We start from the raw sequence: 27233 nt of genomic DNA, 5'->3' as shown, positions 1-27233 counted from the left end.
ATGCAAGAAGCCTTATAAATAAAATACCTGAATTTCTCCTCTTACTAAATACGGCTAAATTCGACGTCATATTTGTCTGTGAAACATGGCTGAACGCATCTCTCCCTGACTCCATTACCACAGTAAGAGACTATCATGTTTACCGATCAGATCGTGAAATCCGTAGAGGAGATGGTGTTGCTATTTTTTATAAAAAGTCACTACATCTAAAAAACATCCAAGTTACCCAGGAGCTTGCTCTTCCTGAGACCATCATCTGTGAACTGTCCTTAAATATCACATTTCGATTCTTATTATGTTACAGAGCCCCTGATTATGATATCGAACATGCAAACAAGTTAAATTCACTACTAACATGGGCAACATCCTGCCCACATGCTTTTATCTTTCTTGGTGACTTCAATCTACCTCATATTAACTGGACCCTAAACAAATGTAAAACTGAACCCATACATGCAACCTTCTACAGTGCTGTAACAAATCTGGGACTGGAAAAACTAGTAACCAACAATACTAGACTTAACAACTGCCTCGATCTCATTTTCTGCAATAGTTTGAATTCAATTTATGGAATACAAATTAAAGAACCCTTTTCCAACAGTGACCACAACATGATTAACTTTTGTCTCAACATACATCCACACAAAAATCATCATAACAACAGGATCCCCAATTATAACTTCAAAAAAGACAACTATGATCTTATAGACAATGATCTCTCATCTCTTGATTGGCAATTTATATTCACTGGATGCAATACTGTTGAAGACCATTGCAACATATTTTTACTTGAAGTCAAAAGAGTCATCAAACTAGATGTACCAATAACAACTCCCAAAATCAGAAAAAACAAATTACCCATAACAATAAGGAAGCTTCAATCCAAAAAGAAATTACTTTGGTAGAAAAATAAATCTGGTCACGTTGCCAACTTCAAAAGCCAATACAAAAATTTATGCCACCAGATAAAGACTGAATGCACCAATTATCACATTAAACAAGAGGAAAACCTTCTATGCACCAGTTCCATCCGCGCTTTCTACAATTTTGTAAACAACAAACTAAAAGATTCAAGGTCCATCCCACCCCTGAAAGGATCTAATGGAAAAGACTGCAACAATGACACCATTAAAGCCAACCTCTTTAACACATTCTTTGGCTCAGTATTTGTAAACAGCAATGGATCATGCCCAGTATTTCCTAGTCGAACCACAGTCAACTACAATGATCTAATACATATCAATTTTACAGAAGACAATGTTGAAAAAGCACTATGCAATCTAAAACCATCTCTATCTATTGGACAAGACGGAATATGTGCCTACTTCTTAAAACAACTATCCACTGCCATAGCCGAACCTCTAAGCATAATCTTTGAAAAATCTTTCAGGACCAGCTCCTTGCCAAAACTATGGTCACAAGCCACGGTCACCCCCATCTTCAAAAAGGGAGACCCCAGCCTAGTTGAAAATTTCACCAATCTTTTTATGCTGCATCACCTGTAAAGTCATGGAATCAATTATTAACCAAACCATTATCCTCCACTTAGAGACAAACAACCTACTCTCTAATAAACAATTTGGTTTCAGAAAAAAACTATCCTGTAATCTGCAACTCTTACACTGCAAAAACATATGGACTACACAACTCGATCAGGGCAAAGCAATAGACGCAATCTACATAGACTTCTGTAAAGCCTTTGATTCAGTGGTACACGACAAACTACTCCTAAAACTAAAATCTTATGGTATCTCTGGACAACTGCATAACTGGATAGAAGCATTCCTGTCAAACAGACAACAAATGATCAAAATTGGGAGTGTCCTATCAAATTCTGTACCTGTCAATAGTGGTGTCCCCCAAGGCAGTGTTCTAGGACCAACTCTTTTCATACTCTACATAAATGAGCTCTATGATCATATTAAGAGCAACTGCGTTCTCTTCACTGATGATGTAAAGCTATTCAACACCACAGACAATACTGCTACCCTTCAAAAAGACCTTGACTATGTATCAGAATGGTCAAACAAATGGCAACTTCAAATCTCAACAAATAAATGCTCTGTCTTACATATTGGCAAAAAAAATAATCAGAAAATAAACTGAATAGTCAAGACCTTGTTGATGATCCAAACTCTGTCAAGGACCTTGGAGTACTTATCTCTAATGATCTAAGTACAAGAGCCCACTGTAACTCCACAGCCAAAAAGGCATTAAGAGTTGTTAACCTAATCCTACGTAGCTTTTTCTCTGGTAATATCACACTACTAACTAGAGCATACAGAACATTTGCTAGACCAATACTTGAATACAGCTCATTAGCCTGGAACCCGCATTACAAATCTGATATTAATACAGTTGAGAAAGTCCAGAAATATTTCACATGAAGAGTTCTCCACTCCTCTACCTGTTGCAGAATACCTTATGCCACCAGACTTGAAATTCTAGACCTAGAAAACCCAGAACTACACTGCCTTCGGTCTGATCTAAGTATAGTATATAATCGCTTGGCAAAACAAACAAACAAACAAACAAACAAACAAACAAATAAATAAATAAATAAATAAATAAATAAATAAAAGGATGGCAAACCAGTCACAATGCAAAGAACTGGAGAGATAAACAGGCAAGAACTTTCATCTGATGCAGAGGTGCATGGAACAAAAGACCTCATTTCCAGGTCTTGTGGAGCAGCAGGAGGTAGCTCCGACAAAATGATGAGAGGTGACTTCCAGAGTAATCACAGGGAATTTGGCAATGGAAGACATCTCTTCAAAATGCATCTGCTGCATTTCTTGGAAATTCTCTAATTGAAGGACAGTGGTTTTACAATATGCAAGTGTGATTGTATCTGCAGTTCAATCCTTCTCCCTGTGGGTAATGAACTGAGTGGCCCAGAATTTTGGATGTTACGAACCGGCACATCCAAAGACTACTGGATTGGGAATAGCAGAACTGGATTTTCAGAGAAAAGAAAACCCCAATGGTTTTTAGAGAGTTTGATAAAAAAAAAGGGTGAGGATTGGAGCCACAATATGACTGAAGCTCCTTCCATTTATTTTATATGCACTTGCAATGCAAATGAAAAGCAGGTTGAACTTCAGTCACACTATTGTGGCCACCTCCTTGATTATTTCTCCCAATAACCTGTGAATTCCTCTGGAAGAAGTGGAAAATATGTGTGAATCAATCTGTTGTCTGAAGCATGCATTAAAAAAAAATCCACTTTGTTTTCCTCTAGGTGAACCCATGATAAAGTTTTATAGATATATTTCAGAATACTAAAATGCACTGAAATTAAGAATTGAAAATGAACTAGTTAATTGTAGAAATAGAAAGGGATGAAATTCCATGGAAGTGGATTATTTATTACATGTGGAACTGGACCTTTATTACAATATTCCTGCATGCAGGGCAGGGGTGGGATTCTACTGGTTTTGTCCGGCTCTGTAGAACCGGTAGCTCTGAAGAGCAGCAGACATAGAAACGGTTCTATGTCTGCTGCTGTTCTGGTCCATCCGCTAGTCGGGGCTCAGCTGAGGTGGAAAAATCAGGAAAAAAGTGCCTTTTCAAACGCTGCGCACCTGTGCGCAGTGCTGCTCAGCTGTCCAGGCTGCAAGCTGACAACGATTTACATGCGCACACAGTGTGCGTCAGGTGCGCATGCGCGCAAAGCACAAATGCGCATGCAAAATGTAAATCACCGAATCGGTAGTTACACCAGTCGGATCCCATCCCTGATGCAGTTGTAATCACAAAGATACAGCTTACTTAATCACAAGTAAATACCAAATATCACCAGGTGAGGGCAGACTAATGATAATTATCTTCCTAAATCTATGTTTTTCAAACTTGGCAATTTTGAAGATGTGCAGACTTCAACTCCCAGAATTCCCCAATCATCATGCCTAATACAGACAGGGAAGCCAGGATCAGCACTGCTAGCATCGCATGTACACTGTTCACTGTTGTAAATTCCTACTGTAGAAAAGTTTCTCTTATTGGTTTGTTTATCTACTAGGTGGTAAAATGTGTGTGTGTGTGTGTGTGTGTGTGTGTGTGTGTGTGTGTATTTATATATATATATAAATAATTTCTGTGCTGTTAGAAACCAGCATTCTTTGCTTTCTAAGAATTATTTCCCTAGGAAGAAAAACCAACAGACAAGTACAGATTCATCCAATATTTGCTTTTGTCATCTTTTCCTACTCTTTTTTCTCCTTTTGTATCATGTCCATTAGAGAATGGATAGGGATTATTCCATCTTTTCATAATCTGTCCAGCACCTAAAACACTTCAAATGCTTCCTCAATGTTTATTTACCAGAATAGCAAATAATGTAAATAATACAGTGCATAAGCACATGCAGATGCTCCATAGACCAATCATGATTTCCCTGGGGTTCATAGAGAAGCCAGTATAGTACCCAAGACTGGCTTTGACAAGTGAAGTCATAATGTGGAAAGATTAGCTTAGGCCAATAAACCCTTTACTTCTTACATTGAGCCCTTGATAAGCAATAAAAGGAAATTCCCCTGTGTATACATGGCAGAAGTACTTTCCTATTCCATCCTTGGAATATGTTCACAGGAAAGATAGATTAGCAGTTTGTTAACAGTGGGTAGTTCTTTCATGTTCCACATCATGCCATTCTGATTTTCATTGACATCTTGACATAAATTATGGAAAATGTCTCTACTGATGTGTTAATACTCACAACTGGGTGTGGAAAACTACCACTAGGATGGAAAAACCCACTCCCACAGCGAGTCCGAAAGGCAAGCCTAGGAAGAATGCTGATAGGAAGCTCACCACCCAAACCATCTGTGGAAAGATAGAAAAGCAGCAAGTTACTTCCTTGCACTGAGCCCAAGCTTGCGGAGTGGATAAAGCAGAGCATGTATTTGGAATACAGATGCATAGCTATGGCTTATGGAGACTAGAACTTGGAGTTACATTATTGCCTCTAGATAACTCAAGATCAGGTACTCTAGAGCAGTGATCCCCAACCTTTTTTATGCCGCGGCCCGGTACCGGCATCAGCTGGGCGCCGCGGCCCGGTACCGGCATCAGCTGGGCGCCGCCATCTTTTTTGATGAAAAAGTGCTTCCGGTGATCTCACCGGAAGCATTTTTTCATCAAAAAAGATGGCGCCAGCGCTTCCGGTGAGCTTTTCCGGGTAGAAATGGCTTTCTACTCGGAAAAGCTCACCAGAAGCGCTGGCACCGCCATCTTTTTTGATGAAAAAAGTGCTTCCGGTGAGCTTTTCCGGGTAGAAAGCTCACCGGAAGCACTTTTTCATCAAAAAAAGATGGCGGCGCCCAGCAACCAGCGGCCCGGTAGGACTTGTTCCGCGGACCGGTACCGGTCCGCGGACCGGTGGTTGGGGACCCCTGCTCTAGAGGGATCACTAATATGCACCCGGAAACTCCTACAAATGCTGAAGTCACTATTCTGTTTTTTGTAAAGATCAAGATTGCAACCTTGCCCTGTATGAAAATATTTCAAGTGCAGGACAATTTCGGCAAAGTGTTCATAAACACCAAGTCAAATTCTAAGCCCATATGCAACACCTATTCTTTTCACATATTTGCTCTGTAGCAATGAACACTAGCATCTCTCTGTACATCATTGTGGAATAATTTTTCCCTTTCCTGAAAAATGCTCAGGCAGCATCAGAAAGCACTGATGTAATCTGTTCCAATTTTCCATTATGCTAACCAAGCACAAGCATTGTAAGAGTTTCTATTCCCAAGAGGAATGGCTAGTAAAACTGAGTAACGGAAGAAATTTGTGTCTGAATTTCCCTTCCCCCCCTCTTTTCTTCCTAATTCTTTAAATAATAACAATGGCAAAACTCTTAATTTTTACTGAAACAGTAGCTCTTTAGTTACTGTTACTATTAGTTTTTATTGATATATAAGCTTCTCTTGGAATCTTTGCAGCAGAAAAGTTAAGTATCAGTGCTTTAAATCAGAGATAAGTAACTTTTTCCATTGGAGCCCTCTTTCCTATTTCTAAATTTGCTCTGACCACAAAGACTATGGGAGTATTATTCAAGTAGGGGGAAACTTTTGTAACTTTGGGGAAGAATTGGGTGGTTAAGGTATAAAACAGGCCATGCAGACATTAGTCACATTTATTTTACACATTTGTTTGCTAATACCACAGAAATGTATACTGATCAAAGACAAGATTTGGTGGCATTTTCTGAACTGCAAAAATGGGCCAGGGGAGGTTGCAGGAACTTTGGCTTCTTTGCTTGCCTACCTTTGCTTTTACATAAAAGAGAATTTAGTGGGAGAAGAATTCCAAGAGTTACAGAGTCAGTGCCTCTGTGTTTGCAAACTGATGTGAGCCATTCTCGGCAATGCTAACTGACAAAGCATAAATTAATGAAATGCAAATCTCCTCTTTTTTTACTGATGAAGCAATTTCTAATAAACTTTTACCAAATATGGCCAAATTTTGTCAGATGTAATCTACTGTTATACAATTTGCTCAAACAAAATATCCAACAGCAAACATTTAAGAGATTTGCTTTTTCAATGATAAAAGATTTGGAACGTTTTATACTTTTGTCAATGGAATTTATTTCAATCAGTGCCTAGTACTTTTATCGTTTTCTTTTTAAACCTTTTCCTTTGGTCAGTGGAAGGTCATCTATGTTCTAGTATAGCAACTCTCAAAGTTGCAGGGTGCCTAGTATGTGACATCAAATAAATAAATATTTTAAAATGTTTCAGTTTTAATTTCTAATATAGTAAATATTAATAGATAAAGCCCCCCGAAGCCAAATGATTGAGGGCTCTGTCCTCAATCATTTATAAAAATGTAGGGGCTGAAAATGTTTGAGAACCACTGTTCTAGTAAATCAGCCACCTGGTGGAAATTCAGGTAATTTGTTTCTAGTCTCATATTTTCTACTCTGACTAGCATCTGCTATCCATGTTCTCAACTAAAAATCTTCCCACATTTTTAGCTGTGGTGATGTTTAAATTCAACATATACAATAGTAATTCAGGTCTGGGTATTACATATACTACAGCTTAGTCCAACTTACTTATTGTAATATCAACTCAGATACGCTTATTAACATCCATGCATAACTAGTTATAAAGTCACAAAAGAAAAAACCCTTTGAACAGTAACAAAAATCTGGTATCTGGCTAAATATGTACAAGTTCTACAATATGCATTTTGTGATACACGGTGTCTTTTAAAATGAAAGACATGATTGAAATACTCCTCCGGACTAGATTGTTTTAACAAAGCTTCTGAAAATTTTAATGGTAAGATTCCAAGAGGAAATTCTGATGTACAGAAATGCAAAAAATAAACACCTTTCAGTATAAAAAATATTTTTCAAGTTTTTTGCTAATGTTTTATAAAATAGTGAGTTAACTTACACTAAAAGGTATATTCTGCTTTCTCTAAATATTCTGATACTCACACAATCCAACTTGCTTTTTTTCCAGAGGTAATATGGGTCAGTCAGTTGCTTGAGAGAATTCTTCAAATTTACAGCAATCAAAGCTCCCAGAACAGCCTGTGATGGAGATTACATGATAAAATGAAAAATCTGCGTGAATATGTAGGCACCCCAGTATATTGCCTGTTTATTTGTAAACAGGATACATTTATAGAAGCAACCCACAAGAAGTAATGTAATTAGGCCTTTCAGGTATGGGCTGCAACAATCTGGTGACCACCAGATGGCAGAAAATATTTTTGTTGTCTAGTATAGGGATTGCCAACCTTTTGGACCTCAGGGACCACCAAATTTTAATTTTAAATCCCGCTGACCAGAGACCCTGGGAAAATCCCCAAAAAAGTCTGCAGGAAAATTCCCCACCCCGTTTTGCTACTGATTGATCATTCTTTATTTGGGATCGCATGATACTGTCTCCAGCTCCATTCTCGGGGGGGAGACTTTTGGCTTCATGCAAAGAAATCAGCAGAAGCAACAGAAGTCTTTCTTTCTCTTCCCCAAACTCTGCCAGAAATGAATCTTTGCTGCCGCAGCCTCTTGGACTAGGATGCCTTGCAGGGCCCCAAAGACTCATTTCTGGTGGAGTTTGGGGGAGAGCAAAAAAGACTTTTGCTGCTTTTCTTGCGTGCAGCCAAAAGCAGAAGAAGAAAGAAGCGGAAAGAAGCAGCCCGGTGGGCAGCCCAAGCACATGGGGCGAGTGGGGCAAGTTTCCCACTCTGCCCTTTCCCCCCTCCCCTCACTACCTCGTGTTGTTTGCAATACAAGTGACACATAACTTGTGTTCCTGTGCAGCCTGTATTAATTGCTTTGAGGGTGACATTTCTCTGCGAACCACCAAATTTTATCACAGACCACCAGTGGTCCCTGGCCACTGGTTGATGACTACTGGTCTAGTGGATAGCCAAATGTTTTAAGTCCAGACCTGGCAGCTCTAAATGTGTCTCCTTCCACAGTACTTGATCAAAGTACTGTGTTATAATTATCACAGTCCATGTTATCATATAGAACAGTACTTCTGGACACAGATCACAGAATAAAGAAAAGTAGCTGCACAATCATACACAAATATTCTTGAAATTAAGTCTCAATAAATACAAGGCTTAATCCCAAGAAGTGTATGTAAAATTGCTGTCCTAATATGAGAGGCATCTAGTTTTTTTAAAAGCTTCTTCTCTAATTCATGTTAGTTTGTTATTTTCTGTTCCTCATTCCATTAAGCAAATACTTTCTTGAAATAAATTACTAATTGCTTTCCTATGATTATATGCAAACCTACTCACAAAAGTTTCTGATATTTTCAGTCCCTGACCACTAGTCTTATTGATTTGGGATGATGAAAAAACAGTAACCCAAAACATTTGGGGTTGTGTGTGTTAAATAATAAGTGAACTTTTTTCTAATTGATAGATATATTTAGCTTCCAAAACATATTAAAAAAACTACTATAGAAAGGAGGACGGAATTATGGTGCAAATAGTACATGAGTGAGGAGGGAATATTTTGTAGTATTTCTACTAAATCTAGTTCATGGCTTTCATCACTGATTTTTTTAAAAGTTTCCTACTTTAAACTAGAGTGGCTCCTGAAATCTTCTTGCTCAGTCCTACTTGAAGGACAATTAAATTCTACCTAAAATCTAAAAGGCAACTTGTTTAAGAGTCAAACAACTTATGATGTTTTGCCATATAATTTGCCCTTAACTGCAAGGAAAGTTACAAGCTGTTGACCCCCCTTGATCTTAATTCCAGTTTACAATGCTTGAAAATCATATTTACTTATTTATTTATAAATGTTTTACAATATTTCTGTGCCGCACAAACATGGGATTGAGTAGCTTATCAGTGCAAAGCAACCAGACAACCAAGCAGGAGAATACAAATGTCCTATTCTAGAAGTGGAAAAGACAGCACACATTAAAGTTCAAATGTGTAGGAATGGGAAGATTCTGTTTGAAGCAGACAATCCCAAAGACCCAAGCCATGAGGGCCTTAATGCATAATAACTTGAATTGTATGGGAAACTATTAGTAACCAGTTCATTGACTGAAGGAAAGGTGTCTGTTGAATCATCTTTTAATTGTCACCACATGGGCCACCATCTTTTCTACCATTCTTTGAAATGACTTCAAAGGCAGCCCAAGTAGCCTTCCCTACAGTTGTCCAACCATAAGATATTAAGGCAGTGAGTCACATTAGCCAGAGCATGTAACTCTAAGAACAGCCACTTCTGGTGCCTCAACTAAAACATGGTAGCATATTCTTCTGGTAGCATTTCCTATCTTCTATTTGAGCAGGAGCCATAAATCTAAGATAATCTAAATCTATTTGAGCAGGAGCCATAAATCTAAGCCATAAATCTAAATCTCTTCAAACTTGACAGCTTTAAGACTTGTGGACTTCACCTCCCAGAATTCCTCCTCCAATCATGTTAGCTCAGGATTCTGGGAGTTGAAGCCCACAAGTCTTAAACTTGCCAAGTTTGAAGACCCTTGATCTAACAGAACCCCCTAATCATGGATCTGGTTTTTCTTGGGGACAGGGTTGTAATTCTATTGAAAGGCAAAATTGGAGCTTTTAAGGAGACAGATGATTTATGGACAAATTATTACTGCATCACATAGTTTGTTTTACTCATAGTTTGTTTCTAGAAGTTTAGTCAAGGTATTTTTTGCATCTCCTGTTCAGTTATTTAGTTGTTTAGTTAAGTTCAGGGGTGGGATTCTACCAGTTCGCACCTATTTGCTAGGACTGGTTGTTAATATTCTAAGCAGTTCGGAGATCCGGTTGATAGAAGAAATTACTGGCCTAATCCTGTAAGGAAGGCAGGAAGGAAACATTCTGATGTTGCTTACAGAAAGTGCCTCTCCATTAACCCTTATTACATTCTTGGCAGGACTAGACTTCCTGTCTCTGGAACTTCTCTGGAGTTATTTTTCCCTCCTTTGCTGGTACTTTGTTTGTGTGGAGTGACCATTCAAAGTTACAATGGCACTGAAAAAAGTGACTTATGACCATTTTTCACACTTACGACTGTTGCAGCATCCTTACAGTCATGAAAGGCCAGGCAAGGAGATGCATGCCTCAATGTGAGTGATATTAAGTTGGCCACGCCCAGCCAATAACATGACCACCAAGCCATGTCTACCAACACCCACAGAACCGGTTGTTAAAAATTTTGAATCTCACCCCAGTTAAGTTGTTTGTATATCAATTCAATTTTCCTGGCTTTTCCTATAAAATTTATAATTTGGCAATCAAATAATGTGTTCACAAGAAATGCAGTTCCCCTGTTTAAATCTGTGATGAAAATATTTAAAAAATGAGGCAATAATTCTGATAAACACCCTCTAAAAACAGATCTAGTGATTACCTTTGGAAGAGGGTTAAGATAGCTTCCCAAAGACAACATGGTCAACATTACCACCAATGCTACACAAAAACTTGCCACCTGAGAAGAGAAAAATAGCTTATTGCAAAAAACTATTTGGAAATATGTCATAGAACATTCCAGTTTAGGAATAAAAATCAAAATAACTGATGAAAGGAAGTGTTATGAAATAAAGATAGTTTCCTATCCTAATTTAATCCACATTTTAACTTGTCCTATGAAATCATTGTAATAATAGCTATTGCTGCTGCACTGAATATTTCTTCTGCATTAAAGAAAAATGCCATTTCATTGAATGTAAAAGCAGTTCCCCAAAAACAAAAACATGTAGTGATATTAGCAATAACAATAGCACTTAGACTTATGTACTACTCCATAGTACTTTACAGCATTCTTTGAGCGGTTTATAATGTCAATATATTGCCCCCAACAATCTGGGTCATTTCATGACCTTGAAAGGATGGAAGATTGAGTCAACCTTGAACTGTTCAGGATTGAACTCTTGCCTGTGGGCAGAGCTAGTCTACAATACTGCATTCTAACCACTGCATCACCACAATTATGATGGGTGGAATGGAATTCATTTCACATGAATGGGAAGTGGAGTTCTTTAATTAGGATGTGGCCAAGTTATGTGTCTGTGTGTCTTGCCTTTCAATGTACAAACCACTTCTCAATGGATTGCAATTTCCCTAATATCTCACACCTCAATTAAACCCCAAGAGAAGACAAGACAAGATACAACTTCCAAGATCTTTTTCAGATTAGAAGGGATAGACAACCATTGTGACTTCCGTGGGTAAGAGAAATATGCATTAGAAAGGAATGCTAACATTCTCCATTACCTTACAGAAACAACAACAAAATATGTCCAAAAATACTAAAGAACTCTGTGAATTAGACTGGAAAAAAAGCTTCTCTTGCAGCACAATTATTTTTAACTACATTATTCCCCCAAAAGAAAGAAATGTTATGTATATGATAAGGAAGTTGAATAAATTCCTGGAATTATTGCTGATGAAAAATGACTCATAATATGCTGAATTTGCTGGATTTAAAATGGAGATTCTAAAGAAATAGCAGGTCCTAGCTCACAAACGGGTGTAGTGTAATGGAGCAGAATAATGAAGAGATGGGATTCTAAATTAATAAGGTGGTCTTAGCTGCACCACTTCATCTCTTTTCTACAGTTATAGGAACAGTAATACCGATCTACCTGGTATGATTAATTAAAGCAGTGGTGACCATATGGCATTTTAAATGCTAATTATTAGAGCTCTCCAATACTTTAGATTTGATTCCCCAAAAGGTGCTTTGGAGGACATGGGGTGGCAAAGGTAGTATGTGCCTTCAACTCCTTGAAGCAGCCACATCTTTTTCTGGGTTCACATATCACCTTTCTGGAATTAAATCTAAAGAATTGCATAGCTCTGCCATATATCACTAGGAGAATCTAATTTTCTGGGAGTTCCTTATCCTTCTGGCCACTTCTTTAAGAATGGCAGTACAAATTATGCAGAGAAACATTGATCTCTAGTTGTTGCTCCAATACAACACTCAGCAGCCCCAACCACCATGGTCAATTGCAATGTGAAGGGCCAGAAATTCCCAGTTATATCTTACAAATATTCTGTATTAATTTAAACGTGACTCTAGAAATATGGGTTTAGAGATGATGCTGAAAACTTTAATTGTGCATTCCCAGAATCATCTATACAGAGTGTGAAAATGTCTAGAATACTTTTCACAAACAAATCTTCCCATTATGAAGATGAAATAGCAAGAAAATGATAAATTACCTGAGATTTTCCACCAGCTCCATCCACAGCTAAGGTGACTGAAAGCGCACAGCAGATCACATGGATTTTAAAAAAGGATCCAAAAAAGTTACTACAGCCCAGGGCCAACATTTCCTATAGAGACAATGGATTAGTCAGTTAAGGTTGTAGAAAACATCAAGCCCTTGTCCTTATAGTAAGTTTGTTTTGGTAACACTTAACTGGAAATAGAAATAGGTCAGTCATTATCCTAATCTGGTCCCTCATATGTGGGTGACATTATTTATACAAAGACTGCGCCGATTAAGTCTTCAGAATCGGCTATTCAATTGCAGGAGAATCATCCAACACCAACACTACCTGAGGATTCTTTCCACTCATTCCAAAATTATCCCAGGATTCTCTGGGTCACATCAGTCACATGTTTGGAAACTTTCAGGCCAAGTCAGTACTAGCAGGTATCTGTCAATTTAAATCTGCCACCCAAGTGAATCATCCTTTCAGCTACTAGGCTAAGAGAGAGCATGTCATGCAGAAATGGCACAGCTGGCTGTTTTGATTGTTTAAAAGGCCAGCATTGTGCAAGTTATTGTACATGATATGCCTTGATGGCATTCTCGGATGGCATCATTCTAAGTTACTATTCAAAGAAGTTTGATTAATTAGATTAAAAATATTTACATATTAAATTCTTTGAACAGTTTGCTCCAGATTCTGCTCTGAGGCAAGTCAGCAGTTATGAAGCAATTGAAGGATAGCAATTATCAGGTTCTTACTGGCTGCCTGACTGTACAACTTCTATATAGAGGGGTCACCTAAAACTATGACACGGGGAAGTGGAGAAATGATTTTCTTTCCTTGCTTCCTCCTCGTCCTGTTGTTATTATTTATTCAATGTAACTTACATCCTGTTCTTCTACACGTAAGTTCCCAATCAACCATGCTGAGAAGCAGAGACAGTTAAACTGCTCCACCCAATAGCCATCTTTATGAGGTTGTGTTTTCTGTGAAGTAAGCAATCTGCTTTCTCAGAGTAATACATGCCATTCCCTTTTGGAAGGAATACAGTATTGAGAAAATTATCCAAGTTGGTTTACCAATTTACTATCAATAAGAGAGTTCCTTGGAAAAGGCTGAGTCACAGCGACCATTTTCCTTAATAACTTCAAATCATTTATTATCACTGTATTTTGCAGTTTTCAAATTATATAAAGATTTTTTTATTTACTGACATAACCGTACTGTATTGTTTATAGGGGATTACATAATCCCAAAAGGAGGATGACACTGTCCAATAAGTCCCGCCTACATGTCCTTCCATAGATCTAGTTGTGTCTCTCTGAGGAAGAAAACAGACAGTAGTCCTTGACTTTTGACTGGTTGCTTAGCAACTGTTCAAAGTTACAATGGACACCTCCATCCCTCAAAAGTGACTTATAACCCAGTCCCAAAGTTCAGATGGCCACACCTTCCAGAAGGCCATATGACCACACTTTGTGCTCAGGAAGTGGCCTGCATTTACAGCCATTTGCAATGTCCTGCTGTCACATTACCATAATTTAAAATTTTTTTTTTCAGGAACTAGCTTTTCCTTCTAGTTTCCAGCAACAAGTGACCACAATGAACAAAGGGTTTGGTTATGACTGTGCCATTCACTTTATGACTGCTGCAAAAAAAAAAAAAGGTCATAAAATCAGGTCATTCATGTCATGACCTGCTTTATAACCATCACAACATATGACTGATTCTTAGGTTCAGTTACGCTAGAAAGTCCAGGACTAACTATATTTAAATTTCCAGCCTTGGAAATGGCAGCCCTGGAATTATGGGCAGGTAAACCATGCAAACTTTCTATATATTATCCAGTTATCAAGATTACCTGATTTGGGTCCACATCATAGCCATGCTTGTTACCAAGGGTTCTGCCCATGGCTAGGTTGATCACGTAGCCCACAATGGCAAGTGAAAAAGCTGGGCCAATCATATCTTTCCATTTGCCCACTAGTGGAAGTGTGGCAGATGGAAACCTAGAATCAAAAGAAGAAAAACAAGGTTGACATAAAAGCCTACACTTCAGTTTGAAACTGATAAATCAGACTAAGACATTTTGTTCTTAGCATGGAAACAAAATTCCATACAAAATTACAGAAATCCATCTCGATTGCACCTGGAGTGCACCTTAGTTGTTGCTTTTACAATTTAACCCGGTCAGCCAAAACTTTCACTTCTTATCTTCCTCCTGCACATTCTTTTCCGGTCAAGTTCTTCTTTGTGGTGACCGTTTCTGACCACCGCTGCAACCGCCTTCGGGAAAGGGAGTAATGGCCAGCTGAGGAGGAGAGATGTGGCTCTCCTCAACCCTGCTGGCAGTCTCCCGCCTCTTCACCACCTCTACGGGGTGGCTTAGCCCCAAAACCAGCCGGCTCGGGGCGCTCCAGCGGCGAGCCCAGACCGAAACTGCGCACAATCGCACATTTCTGTCTGTCACCAAAGAGACTTCAAACCGGAACCATTATTGCATTATTTTTTTAATTATTTTTTTTTGAGTTCCCCAAAAGCTGTATGGCTAGAGGGGCCCTGTTAAGTTAATATTTTGCAAACAATAACTGGATATCTGTATTTCTAAGGATCATTGTTCAGGCAAAGGTTTTCCTGTGCAGTTGTGTCTGATTGTAGGTGGAAGTGTTCATCTCTGTTTCTTGGCAGAGGGAGCCAGCATTGTCCAGAGACATTTTCCATGGTCATGTGGCCAGCATGGCTATATGCCAAAGGTGCACTACCTTACCACTGAAATGGTAGCTATTTATCTACTCACATTTGCATGCTTTTGAACTGCTAGCTGGGCAGGAGCTGGGGCAAGTAATGAGAGCACTTTCTGTTGCGTGGCATTCAGCTCTCAAACCGGGTCGTCAACTTTCTGGCTGACAAGCTCTGCATCTTTAACTGCTGAGCCATCATACTCTCCCTCAGTGTTCAACAGCCTTAGTAGCTGTTGAGCTATACTCAACCCTTATGACTTTTTCAATGCACTGATATATACTATAGGTTTTGATCCTGTAAGTAGAAGTTCCATAAAGTATTAATGGTTCCAACAGAGGTGGTATATGTCATGAAAAATGTAGAATAAAAGCCATGCATGAAATGTAGAATAAAAGCCATGCAAAGAACATCTAAAGATCTATGTTTATCACAATCTTCTTGAAATTACCCCAAAAGCAATAAACTGGGAAATACTAGTTTATTGGATTCCCAATAAAGGAAATACAATATGTCCTTCAGCATAGAAATGCAGACAGTGTAAATTTATAATTAGAGCATTATAATGAGTTGTCACCTTTACATAGCAATAATTATTATACATATTGTAATTATGCTATTACTGTAAATTATTAGTGGATTGACTCATTGTCATTCGAGCCTTGCAGATACTAGCACTTTTCGTCTGCCCTACTTTCTACAAAATTCTATGGTATTTATAAATGGTATGATGAATGCAGCTATTGGAAATTCTAATTTAAATTTAACTTGTTTTCAAAAAGATTCATCATTTCCTTCCTTTCAACACTGCTGGTTACAATACCGGAAGTTGGAGAAGAGGAGGAGGAGAAGTTAAGTCCTTCCATTTGTCTTGTTGATGGCACTAATGAGATAGCTTCATTAGCATATTCCTTTTTGGAGGAGAATAATATTTACTTACCCCATATTAATAAGTCCAACAATTGGCATGTCATATTTCTCAGGCATATTAAAGCTTCCAGAAATGGCTGTAGCCACAATGACCTGAAGTCAAAGCATAAAAGAATTTTTTTTAGCTTAGTCACATCTTTTTAGTCATAACTTTTTAATTTGTGGTGTTAATTAGCACTGGAACTGCATACTTTCAGAATATAATGTTTGTGTTTGCATATCTGTTTGAAAGAGATTCAATTTATATTATAAGCTGTTACTCAAAGTTCATGAAATGTTGTGATGTGATTGAGAACCTCCAGGACTCTTTCTTTCAAGGTTCATAACAGTTGATGACTTTATATGAAAGAGGAAGAATTAAATTTATTTCCTCCTCTTTATTGAAAAGAGTATTTATTACCTTGTCAAGACTGCCCTAATATCAATCTTTGCTCATTAGTTTCATTTTAAAACAAGTACTATATGAAAAATGAAAAAAATATATTGTACAAAAGCATAAATCTCTCATGTAGTAAGCAAAAATGACTTCTGCATATACAGTATATTAATACTTTATTATGCCATTAAGTTGTTAACATTTCAGTCAATTCACCTAAGTAGGAGAATAAAGGAAAACTAATCTGCAAACTATACCTTTGTTGATGCAGTTTAAAAACTGCATTTGTCTTTTTTGCAATCATATCACACTTTGGGCTCCTACATAATATTATTCCAAGAACTTTTTCACAAGTACTATTACTTGCAAATATTTCCTAACTGAGTAAAGGTAGTTTCCTTTGCCCCTGCTAAATTATTCTATGATTTTGATTCATTCATCTAACTTATCATCAACATTTTAAATTCTTATTTCTAGTGAGGATATGGTGACTCAGACATCACTGAAGGACTGAAGAAAATATTGTGGTGAGATAAGCTGCTGAATGGTTTATTTTGGCTGCTTTTCTGGATAAACACCAGGTGTCCTTTATTTTTTGTCTATCTGTACTTTAGTTGATCTTCATTATATGTTTTGTGTATAAATAGTATTTTTTTTTATTTTTTATTAGAATTTATTTTAAAATTTGTTAAATATGGGGGGGGGGGGTGGGGGGAGGATTTTGGGGGGGGGTTTGTTTGGGGGTTTTTGTTTTTGTTTTTTTTTTTTTTTTTTTTTTGTTTTTTTTTTTTTTTTTTTGTTTTAAGTATTTTTCTAGCCCTACCCCCCACCTTCCTCCGAATTTCCACGGGTTTAAATGTAGGCGAAAAACATCCACTAATTTTTGTTTTTTTTTTTTTTAAAAAAAAAAAAAACCCGGCCTATCTTCATAGCACTGCTTCACCAATTAGTTTATTTCAGAACAGTAGTAAATGAACAATAAAGGTTCTGAATGTTATGAGCCATCTTTTTTATTTTTATTGTTAAGTTTAATTGTCCCCAGAAAGTGCAAGTGATCATAAAAATCAAACTGGAGTTACACATAGTGCCTCCCTAATATGATAGAAGTGGATATTGCATTTTAACAAAGTAATTAGACCATAATACTTCAATTTATAAATGCACTAATTTCAAGGTGGCCTGTGGAGGGAAATCCCCAATATCCAAAATCAGAACATAGTTCTAGAACAGTGATGGCTAACCTTTTTGGCACCAAGTGCCCAAAGTGCAAGCACAAGCACACCTCCAAAATGCAATGTAGGTGTGCCCTGCGCATGTGCCCCACGCCCCCTGCATGTGTGCATGACCCCCCACACCCTTGTGCATGTATGTGTGGCTCCTGCGTGTGCACCCCGCCCTCCCCTGCGCATGCCCAGCAGAGACCTGAAGACCAGCTGCCCAGGGGGAGGCGCGCCTGTGCATGCGTGGCGGAGCTGAGATGGGGTGATGGCTCACGTGCCCAGAGAGAAGGCTCTGCGTGCCACCTCTGGCATGCATGCCATAGATTCGCCATCACAGTTCTAGAATCTAAGGACGATCTAAGATTTGAACATGTATAGTGTTTGCATGGATAACATAGTTGGCTGTTTGGATCTCCAGATTTAAACTTGATCTGTATCTATGAGTAAAAGTTCTTACTGGGTTCTTGTTCTGAGTTTACTACCATAAGAATAGTTTCCACAAAATACCCATTTTCTCAGAAACTGTTTTGCTCACTATAGTTTTTGAAACTACCATGAACTCTTTTCCTGTTATCCTGTATCCATTACTGCTTTTCATACAGAACAGGGAAAATTTGGTTAAGAGCAATGCTCATTTCACAGGAATGCAATTCTGGATGGATTGCAAACTGAAACCAAAGGCATTGTCTGCCAAACTCTGTGCATTTCCCACAGCTCTAATTACACCAATACTCCCTGGATGTCAGCACGTACCAGACACATGTAGGAAATCTTACTATACTTTTTTTCTCATCATATTTCAATGCCTTAGAATAAAGCTGCATTACCTGCATGTACATTTTCTACAGAATAGTTCAAGGATGTTGAACCCGGATACATTGAAATGTAAGTCAATCAAGGTCAACCTATGCAAGCCAATGCTTTATCTTGGATGACCAAAGTCCCATATCTGACAATAGTTTTGAGACTGAGACAATTATAACAAAGACCATGCAGGCGGGGGAATATGGAGTTCAACATATTTAGGTTGCAATATCTTTGGGATGGCTGCCTTTAATATCTCAGAGCTTCCATAAAATATAAGTGATCAAGAGTCTATTGGCATCTCAGTAGTAATCTCATTGCCCCAGTGATTTATATACAATAGTTCCGAAATTATTGTACGAAATATTATTGCTAAATTGTCTTCTTACTTTCACCAGGACTGTCTTAGTGCATGGGCCTTATGGGCACTTGCCCATTGGCCTCACGAGCATAGGGGTCCCATACTAATCTGTGTATATTAACTATTCAATGTACCTTGTAACATATAAATACAGCAACATATTTATTACATTTTACTGCATTTTTATTAATACTAACATGCAGGGATGGGATTCAAATTTTTAAACAACCGGTTCTGTGGGCATGGTTAGGTGGGCATGGCCATGTGACTGGGTAGGCGTGGCTTCTTTTTTTGCAGCAAACCCCCCCCCCCATTTTGGGGGCCTTCTGGGCCTCAGGGAAATCTCCTGAGGTGGGCGTTTTTGCTCCCAGAAGACTTCCCCGGGGCCCAGAAAGGCAAAAAATGGACCGAGGGGCAGGGGGCGGGAGGGGGTGGCATGCCTCCTCCATTTTTTGCCTTCCTCAGCCTCAGGAAAGCCTCCTGGGTGAAGCAGTAAGACAGCAACGGGAATCCCTGGACAGCTGATCTTAGGACCTTAAGGAGTGAAGGGGCAGGGAAGAATGCAGTCAGCAATATCAGTCATGCGTGCAATGTCACACATGCATGATAAGGACTGACTAGGCAGGGAGGGGAGGGGGGGGGGACCGGCAGGGCCAGCCAGGGCACGATTTGCCAGTTCTCTGACCTGCACAGAATCATAACAACTGGTTCTATAGGACTGGTCTGAACTAGTAGAATCCCACCCCTGCTAACATGCAAATATATGTTTAATTTTATTGACCATTTACATTTTTATTCCTGTGAGTAGTTGTCATAAGGGCCCCAGTACACTGGGTCCATAATGCTGTTAAGACGGGCCTGACTTTAACTTATAATCATATCAGCATTTCCTAAAATGAACAACAAAAAGGCATGCTGTCTCAATCTTAAAAGCTATTTTTTCCAATTTATCTCTACTGAAAAGTACCAATCTCAAGGAAAATCATATGTGAATGAAAACATCTGTAACTGCTACTTACTATAATGATCTCCATGGGAATTGGGACTCGAATCTTCTTCATATATTTCATATTTAGCTCCTTCACGATGATGAGAAGCACAGAGCTGATCAAAGCAAAGACCAAAGAAGCCACATTGGTTTTTGAAAGGTTTTTGCAAATATCAATAAAGGTCTGGAGGTTTAGACAAGAAAAAGAGAACATGAGGTTTTTCAACATCCCATCTAGACTGGATAATATGCTATGGTGTTTGTTAGTCAACATGTAAAGATTGAGGACCATTATTTAACCTAGAAATCTGCATTTTGAAGTAATAGCCAACACTCAAAGCAACACAAAAAAGTGCAGTTCTGACAGTAGCCAACTTTGAATTAATTAAAAGGTCAGTAAACAGGGCCTGACCAGACAGGATGTATTTAATCTAACCTGAACATCCTGCTGAGACTTTAGAAGAAAATTCAAGAGGCCCACAACAGGTAACTGAGAAACTCCAAAACTGTATGAAGGCTTTCTCCTAATCCTTTATAATTAAATTGGACTAGAATTAATTGTAACTGTCTGCTATTTGTAAGCTCATTCCTTAATATTGCAAAAACATTGGCATTTGTGGTCTTAAGATTCAAGAATTGCCCAGAAAGAAAACATGTTCCAGGCAAAATTTTATTTACTTCTTCTGTTGCAGTGATTTGAGGAAAATTATATAATAAAATTCAAGTTTTGGTGTAAGATTTGGCAGACAATGGAATCCTAATAGGAATGGAAGCCCTTGGCTTCGGACTTTATTCTTCCTTTTATTTAAAACTTCAACAACACTAACAATGTTAATCAACAAATATTAACAATGTTATCAACAAATATTTAAAATAATAATAATAAAAAATATAAGAACAGAGAAATAAAAAGTCCAGAAAACAATTTTTGCTCATGAACAAAAAGTAAAATAATTGGGAGTTAATATAAATACACTGTGGTACCATATTCAATATTTCCATCAAATTTTAAAATAGAAGTACTCTATTGTTATTGTGTTCTAAATAATAGACACCAGATTCCAATAATACATTTTTAAAGGTTTCTTCAAGACTTTTTGTTGCTATGTCAATTTTTCAGTCAATACTTTTTCACCTATTTTTAGTTACCAATGGCTCAGAGAAAGTGGACTTTCCTGTTCCATTATTTTGCAATAGCATACAATATATGGTAGCTAATAACAAGCAAACAATTAATTCCTTTTAGTAAGGAATACATATAAATAAGTAATTATACTTTCTAGGAAGATGTACAATAAATTTACATTGGTATTAATTATTATAAACCACTGTGTCCAAATTCTTATACAGCTTTCAATCACAATGAGAAATTTTAAAAACTATTGTTACCTTGGAAATGAATATGTACCGTGTCAATTTAATTACAGCCCACTTCACCTTCCTATTGGTTAAAAGCAAGAATGTTTTTTTTTCATAAACATTTGATTGTTGTGTAGTTTAATTACTTGTGTTTTAAAGTAAGAAGAAATTGTTTCATTCATTAATGATTTCATTTTATACTTTTGTTAATTCCTCTCTTTGTACAGGGAGTTGTAGCAGTCTCTTGCTACTTTCATCAGAATGGTGGCAGCAGTGTCACAATATCATCTAGCAAGCTCTACCCTTTGGGTGTATGAGTGCAACATTGCGGTACATGTAGAAAAGGGGAGGAGCTTGTGTTGTGATACAGACTGCATCACTCTATTCACTGCATTCGGTGTACCTTGGCGTATAGTCATCCAGACCACAAGACCATGGAAGTGTCTTTGGACAACACTGGCTTCCTTGGCTAAGAAATGGGCATGAGCACCGTCAGTAGAGTTGGATACAACTGGACAGAGGAAACCTTTACCTTTACCTTTATATGGAAATAGGTGAAACTCCCCATTTTGGTAATTAAGTTAAAATTACACTTAAATATTTTTAAACTGGTGAAAGTGAGAGAAGATAGTTGTGGAGAATCAAAGGTAAATAGAATGTAAGGAGAATATCTTTCTTTTTCTCATTAAATCACTATCCTGCTTTGGTTGTACTGTCTTTCTTTCTTTCTTTCTTTCTTTCTTTCTTTCTTTCTTTCTTTCTTTCTTTCTTTCTTTCTTTCTTTCTTTCTTTCCTTCCTTCCTTCCTTCCTTCCTTCCTTCTTTCTTTCTTTCTTTCTTTCCTAAATTATATGTAGCCCCTGACAAATTCAAGCTATCTGTCTTGATCCTACTAATTGTGCACTCACAATCAATGTAAGTTTGTGTAAGATTTAGCAATAATCATACTATCAGCCTCACTTACATAGACAATGGCAAGGGGTCCTGTGTAGGCTTCAATCTTCAGACCAAAGATATACTTGAGAACCGAGATGAGAATCTGTAGACCAGCTGCTGTCATGAAACCCCTAATGAAAGATTCTGAAAGGTAGATGGCTACAAAGCCAAACTGCACAAATCCCAGGCATATCTATGGAAAGACAGACGATCAGGCATGTCAGATACAATAATAAATGGAATTTCTCAGAGAAAGAGATTGTTGATAATAAAAAATTGGCACAACCACTGATGTGTGGAAAGATATGCTAAGAGATAGTCCTTGAATTATGACCATTTGTTTAATGATTTTTTGAAGATGTGGAAGACAGGATTCCTGGGTCACATCAGTATTTAAATGCTATCTATGAAACATGGAAAGAACATTCCCATTAATTAATTTGTGTTCCATGTTTACTGTTCTAATGATAAAAACCTTTGACCTATTCTAATCTCCTTCTCCTCCTTCTTCCTCTTCCTGCTCATTGTGGTTATCATCTGCCTGTCTGCCTGTTTATGACATACAGATTGATAGATTTCCCACTATGCAACAAATATTAAAATTATATTTCAGTCAAGATAGGGAAGAATTCAGATGTCAATGCTTTCTTGATTCTCATACAAAGAACTTGGAAAGCAGTAGCACCATTGCATAGAGTATATTGAAGTATGTAATACAGATAAGGACAATAAAACTAATGATGGGGAACATATAGTCTTCCATTTGTCAATAAATTACAACTCCTTGTATTATTTATTGTTAGTCATGTTTTTGAGGGCTATTGGAAATCTTAATTTAGCATAAACATGAGATCCATATGCATCCCACTCTAGTTCTATCAGACATCCAGTCACTGGAATTGTAGATCATATGGACATTTCCTATAGTTTTGTATGCAAAAAAACAAAACAAAAAACTCTTACTTGTATTATAGCTGTCAGACAAGCCAAGGTTGCAGATATTTCCAATCTGGCTGCTTCCATGGCTGTGTTGTTAACCATAATCTCATTGGCTGTGTGGTTAAAGTATTGAAATTCAGAGTCTGGAGCAAGCTCATGGCAGACATTTCCTACGATAATACTGATGACTGCAAATGTACCTGTTTGGAAACACATATGAAACTTATCTTACATTTTTGAGCTGAGTACCTTCCAAGTTTGTACAGAACAATCTTCTTCAACTTGGTGCCATCAGTGTATATTAGTTTTAAATCCTGTAATTAACAGTCAAATGTCCTTTGAAGTACAAAAGTACAACAGTCAAATGTCCTTTGAAGTACAATATATCTGGATTGCATATAAATTAGTAATAGTAGTTAATTGGTAATTGATTACACTCTAAAGGAAGTTCTTTGATTCAGCTCTGGCTTTAATCATAATCAAGAAACCAATAATTCACAATTATTTCATGAAAGCATTTGTGATAGCAAATTGAGAAAAAAATATCCAGAGAATATGATTTCATGCACTAGGATTACAAACATGTAATATGTGCATTCAATAAATATTAAAGTAGAAAATGAAATCTTACCTGGAACCATCTGATGAATACCTCCTAGCAAAAAATAGGTAATCAAAGGAAAGAAAGAAGAATAGAGCCCATTCACTGGAGGTAGGTTGGCCAGTAGGGCAAAAGCCATGCCTGAAAAATAAACATGAAGAACATATCAAATTTTCCTTCCTACAATTACACTCAAGATCACATCATGCAAAAGGATGACATTCTTATATCTGATGAATGTTTTATGGAAGGTGCTATAGATATGTTCAGAAATGAATTATAACATAGGAACCTATGTGACAGTATTAGTCTTTTGGGATAATTTGTCTGCCTGGTGTTTGTCTGCTTGGTTTTTGCTAAACCAAAGATGGGTGAAGCTAATCTTTGGAGTGGTACCCCTTGCTTTTCCTGTCCTTTTTCAATTTCCCTCCTTTTTCCTTTTGTATTCTTTCCAAGCAGGTTGCTGGGAGAAGTGGAGAGGACTTTTGAAATTAAGTTAACAGTTTCAATGAAAATTGTTGTATGGACTGCTTGTGACTGATTGTAAGCCTTTATGTTGTCCAACCTTAATTATTGGTAACACAAAGTAACAGAACAGTGATTAGATGTTGGGGAGGAGTTCTACAAAAAGCAGTTTAAGGGTGAAAAAAAAGAAGTTAATATATTTGGTATTACAAAACAATTCATATAGGTGCATCCATTTACCTATATGAATCTGTGTAAAGGGGTTAAACCCTGAAATGGAAAGGTTTTATATTCCTATAATATGCCCATGCTAATGTTAATGATTTATTCTTTTCTGAAGGTAATAGAAAGTGGTTTTATTCGGATGTCAATGTATTGCATTAAATAATTGTTTGTTTAACCCATGTTTGAATAATTCACAATTTTCCTGCTTAGTGAGCTATAGTAATCTAAAAACAATATTTTACAAAGAACATTTGGGTTTGCAAAAGCAAACAATCTCTTTTATGGTCAAATATAATATTCGAACCATATTTTTGTGAGAACCAGAACATTTTCTGCTATTTCATACTTCCCAAATAGGAAATTGGAAAGTTATACCCAAATATTTTTTAAAAGCTTGGGTAGACTTTTTTCCCCCAAAAAAACGAAAACTGGAAATTTTGTTAGTTCATTGAACGCATTGGCAAACTGAACCTAAGCATGACTGCAAATAGGATTTATATGGAATATAGGAGCAAGAAACATATAGGGATTTTTTTTTTTTGCAAATGTGTCTAACAATTAAACTACCCAGTAATGTTTGAATAATATGGGAAAGGCAAGTTTCTTTCACCTTGAGGTACTTGAATGGTTCCAGCACTTACTCCACCAAGGACATCAGGCACAATGTAATCTCTGATTTTGTATTTTGGAAGCCATACAAGTATGGGAAATAGACTGTAAAGGATGAGCTTGAGTCTGGATGGTGAACATCTGAGGAGAAAAAACATTAATAGGAAATATTTACTATGAGGTTTATTCTGTAACTTGGGAAGGCAGATGATTATTCATTATCTGAACATGCAACTAGAGCAAAGAGCTACCATTTCAGGTTTGTTTTCACCACCCACACAGCACTGGAACAAATCATAGAAAGCACAATGAATAAAAAAGTATCTCTCCTGTTATTCATAATTATCCTCGCATTGTACGTAATGCCCTGAATCCAGGCTTCATCAAATTCCAGAGAACATAATATCTGGCCTAAGTTTTGAATTGTTTTCAAGTTTTTGCATACCAAAATGTCAAACTAAATAAAAATTTAGCAAAACAGTTATATCTAGGATGTTACTGGGAAATTAAACACCAATTATTCTAATTAGCTCCTATATTTTCAATGCAAGGAAACATAGTACAAGATGTTCAGCAAATTAGCTAAGAGAACAAAACAGTCCTAAGTGGCCTACTTCAGTAATGGAACAGAAGAAATCAATGGGATATAACAGCACTTAACAGCCTAGTTAAGTGAATGTTTACTACTAAGGAAATTTGTTAGTACAGCCTTTTCTCCAGGATGTGTTGGGCTGAGTCAGAATAGTTATAAGTAGAGGTCTCCCAAGAAACCTCTCTTGGTTAGAGAGGTTTCTAGAAACCTTATTTCAGATCAGCTTGTAACTGGAAACGCACAAATTTGAACCTAGCAAAGCACATGCTCCAATGCATACAATGCATTCAGAAAGTATTAAGACCCCCCTTCACTTTTGTCAATTTTTCACTGATTCTACAGTTGTTAAAAAAACTATAGCGCATACTTATGCCAATGTGATATGAAAAAACTGAAATATCACATTGGCATAAGTATGCACTGTAGTTAGTGTCAGCATGCATAGAATTATAGCTTATTCCAGTAATAGCTTACTGCTCTGTTACACTGATTGCACACAGATAAGATAATTACAAAATCCTCTACTGTATAGCATTTAAATTTAAGGTGTAAAGAAACAGGGATATTGCAACAACAACATTAATGACAGCAGTTATAACTCTTAATTCAGTGTAAGTGCTGCATTACTATAATGATTATGGTTTAAATTAGAATAAGGCAGTAGTTGTGGAAGAAGTCTACTATCTTCCAGGACTATACTCCACCCCCCCCCCCCAAAATAGTAATCTCAATCCAGCTACCTTAATAAATCAATAAGGAATTCAAGGTGATTGTTTTATCCTTCTCTTTAATCTTATCTGTATGCAGAACAGGCTTCTTATTGACTCAGCAACCCAACAAGGCACATCAGCAAAGCTGATCAGAGTATTACAACTCACAGATAAAATACACACAATATAAGTCTGTTTGCACCAATGTGATCCTATAGTTAGAAAACTAAGAGCAGTAAGTGAGGCAGTTTCTGTACTAAACAAATGCCAAACTTGTACAGAAACCATTAGACACAAAATCACTCCAGCAAAGAATAAATATCAGCAGAAAAGAAAAAAAAAAAGAAAAGAAAAAAGAAAGCTGAACAAAAAACAGTTGATTCTGAAAGCATAAGGAGTTAATCACAGCTAAAAAACCTGAACTAAGTTTCCTGGTTGAACATGAAAGCTGTCAGGCTTTTAATTTTCAGTAACATTGGTAATAAGTGGAAATAATTAAACTACTGCTGCTTTTGGTTAAGCATTAATACATCCAACATAACAGGTGTGTTGTACATTTGCTACTGAAATGGGTTCTTTTCGACTAAGAATCTAAAGTAGCTCTGATCATGTATCTATGAGATCATTCAGAGAGCAATTATTTATTTGGCATAATTCCATTGCTGTCCACTTAAGAGACCATTCAGTCACATTGGGTGCCACCCA

At 37.2% G+C, this 27233-nt stretch overlaps 1 protein-coding gene across 2 annotated transcripts in view; it reads right to left on the bottom strand.

Moving 5' to 3' along the window:
• Nucleotides 1-27233, bottom strand: part of SLC26A9 (solute carrier family 26 member 9) — a 61265-nt gene that overhangs the window by 14732 nt on the left and 19300 nt on the right. For both annotated transcript variants that reach the window (XM_087959647.1, XM_026676897.2), the window contains 11 exons: nt 25228-25367; nt 23958-24068; nt 23351-23526; nt 22416-22580; nt 20125-20277; nt 16355-16437; nt 14537-14684; nt 12679-12792; nt 10862-10939; nt 7454-7549; nt 4718-4824 (listed from right to left, as the gene is read on the bottom strand). In XM_087959647.1, coding sequence (XP_087815773.1) covers nt 4718-4824; nt 7454-7549; nt 10862-10939; nt 12679-12792; nt 14537-14684; nt 16355-16437; nt 20125-20277; nt 22416-22580; nt 23351-23526; nt 23958-24068; nt 25228-25367 — 1371 coding nt within the window. The remainder of the gene's footprint in view (nt 1-4717; nt 4825-7453; nt 7550-10861; nt 10940-12678; nt 12793-14536; nt 14685-16354; nt 16438-20124; nt 20278-22415; nt 22581-23350; nt 23527-23957; nt 24069-25227; nt 25368-27233) is intronic.

Source organism: Notechis scutatus, chromosome 3, assembly GCF_049901735.1.
Source record: "Notechis scutatus isolate UNSWTSFEM ecotype Mainland chromosome 3, rNotScu1.2, whole genome shotgun sequence".
NCBI lineage: Eukaryota > Metazoa > Chordata > Lepidosauria > Squamata > Elapidae > Notechis > Notechis scutatus.
Note: the sequence above shows the minus strand (reverse complement) of the source record. Positions and strands in the feature narration are given on the sequence as shown.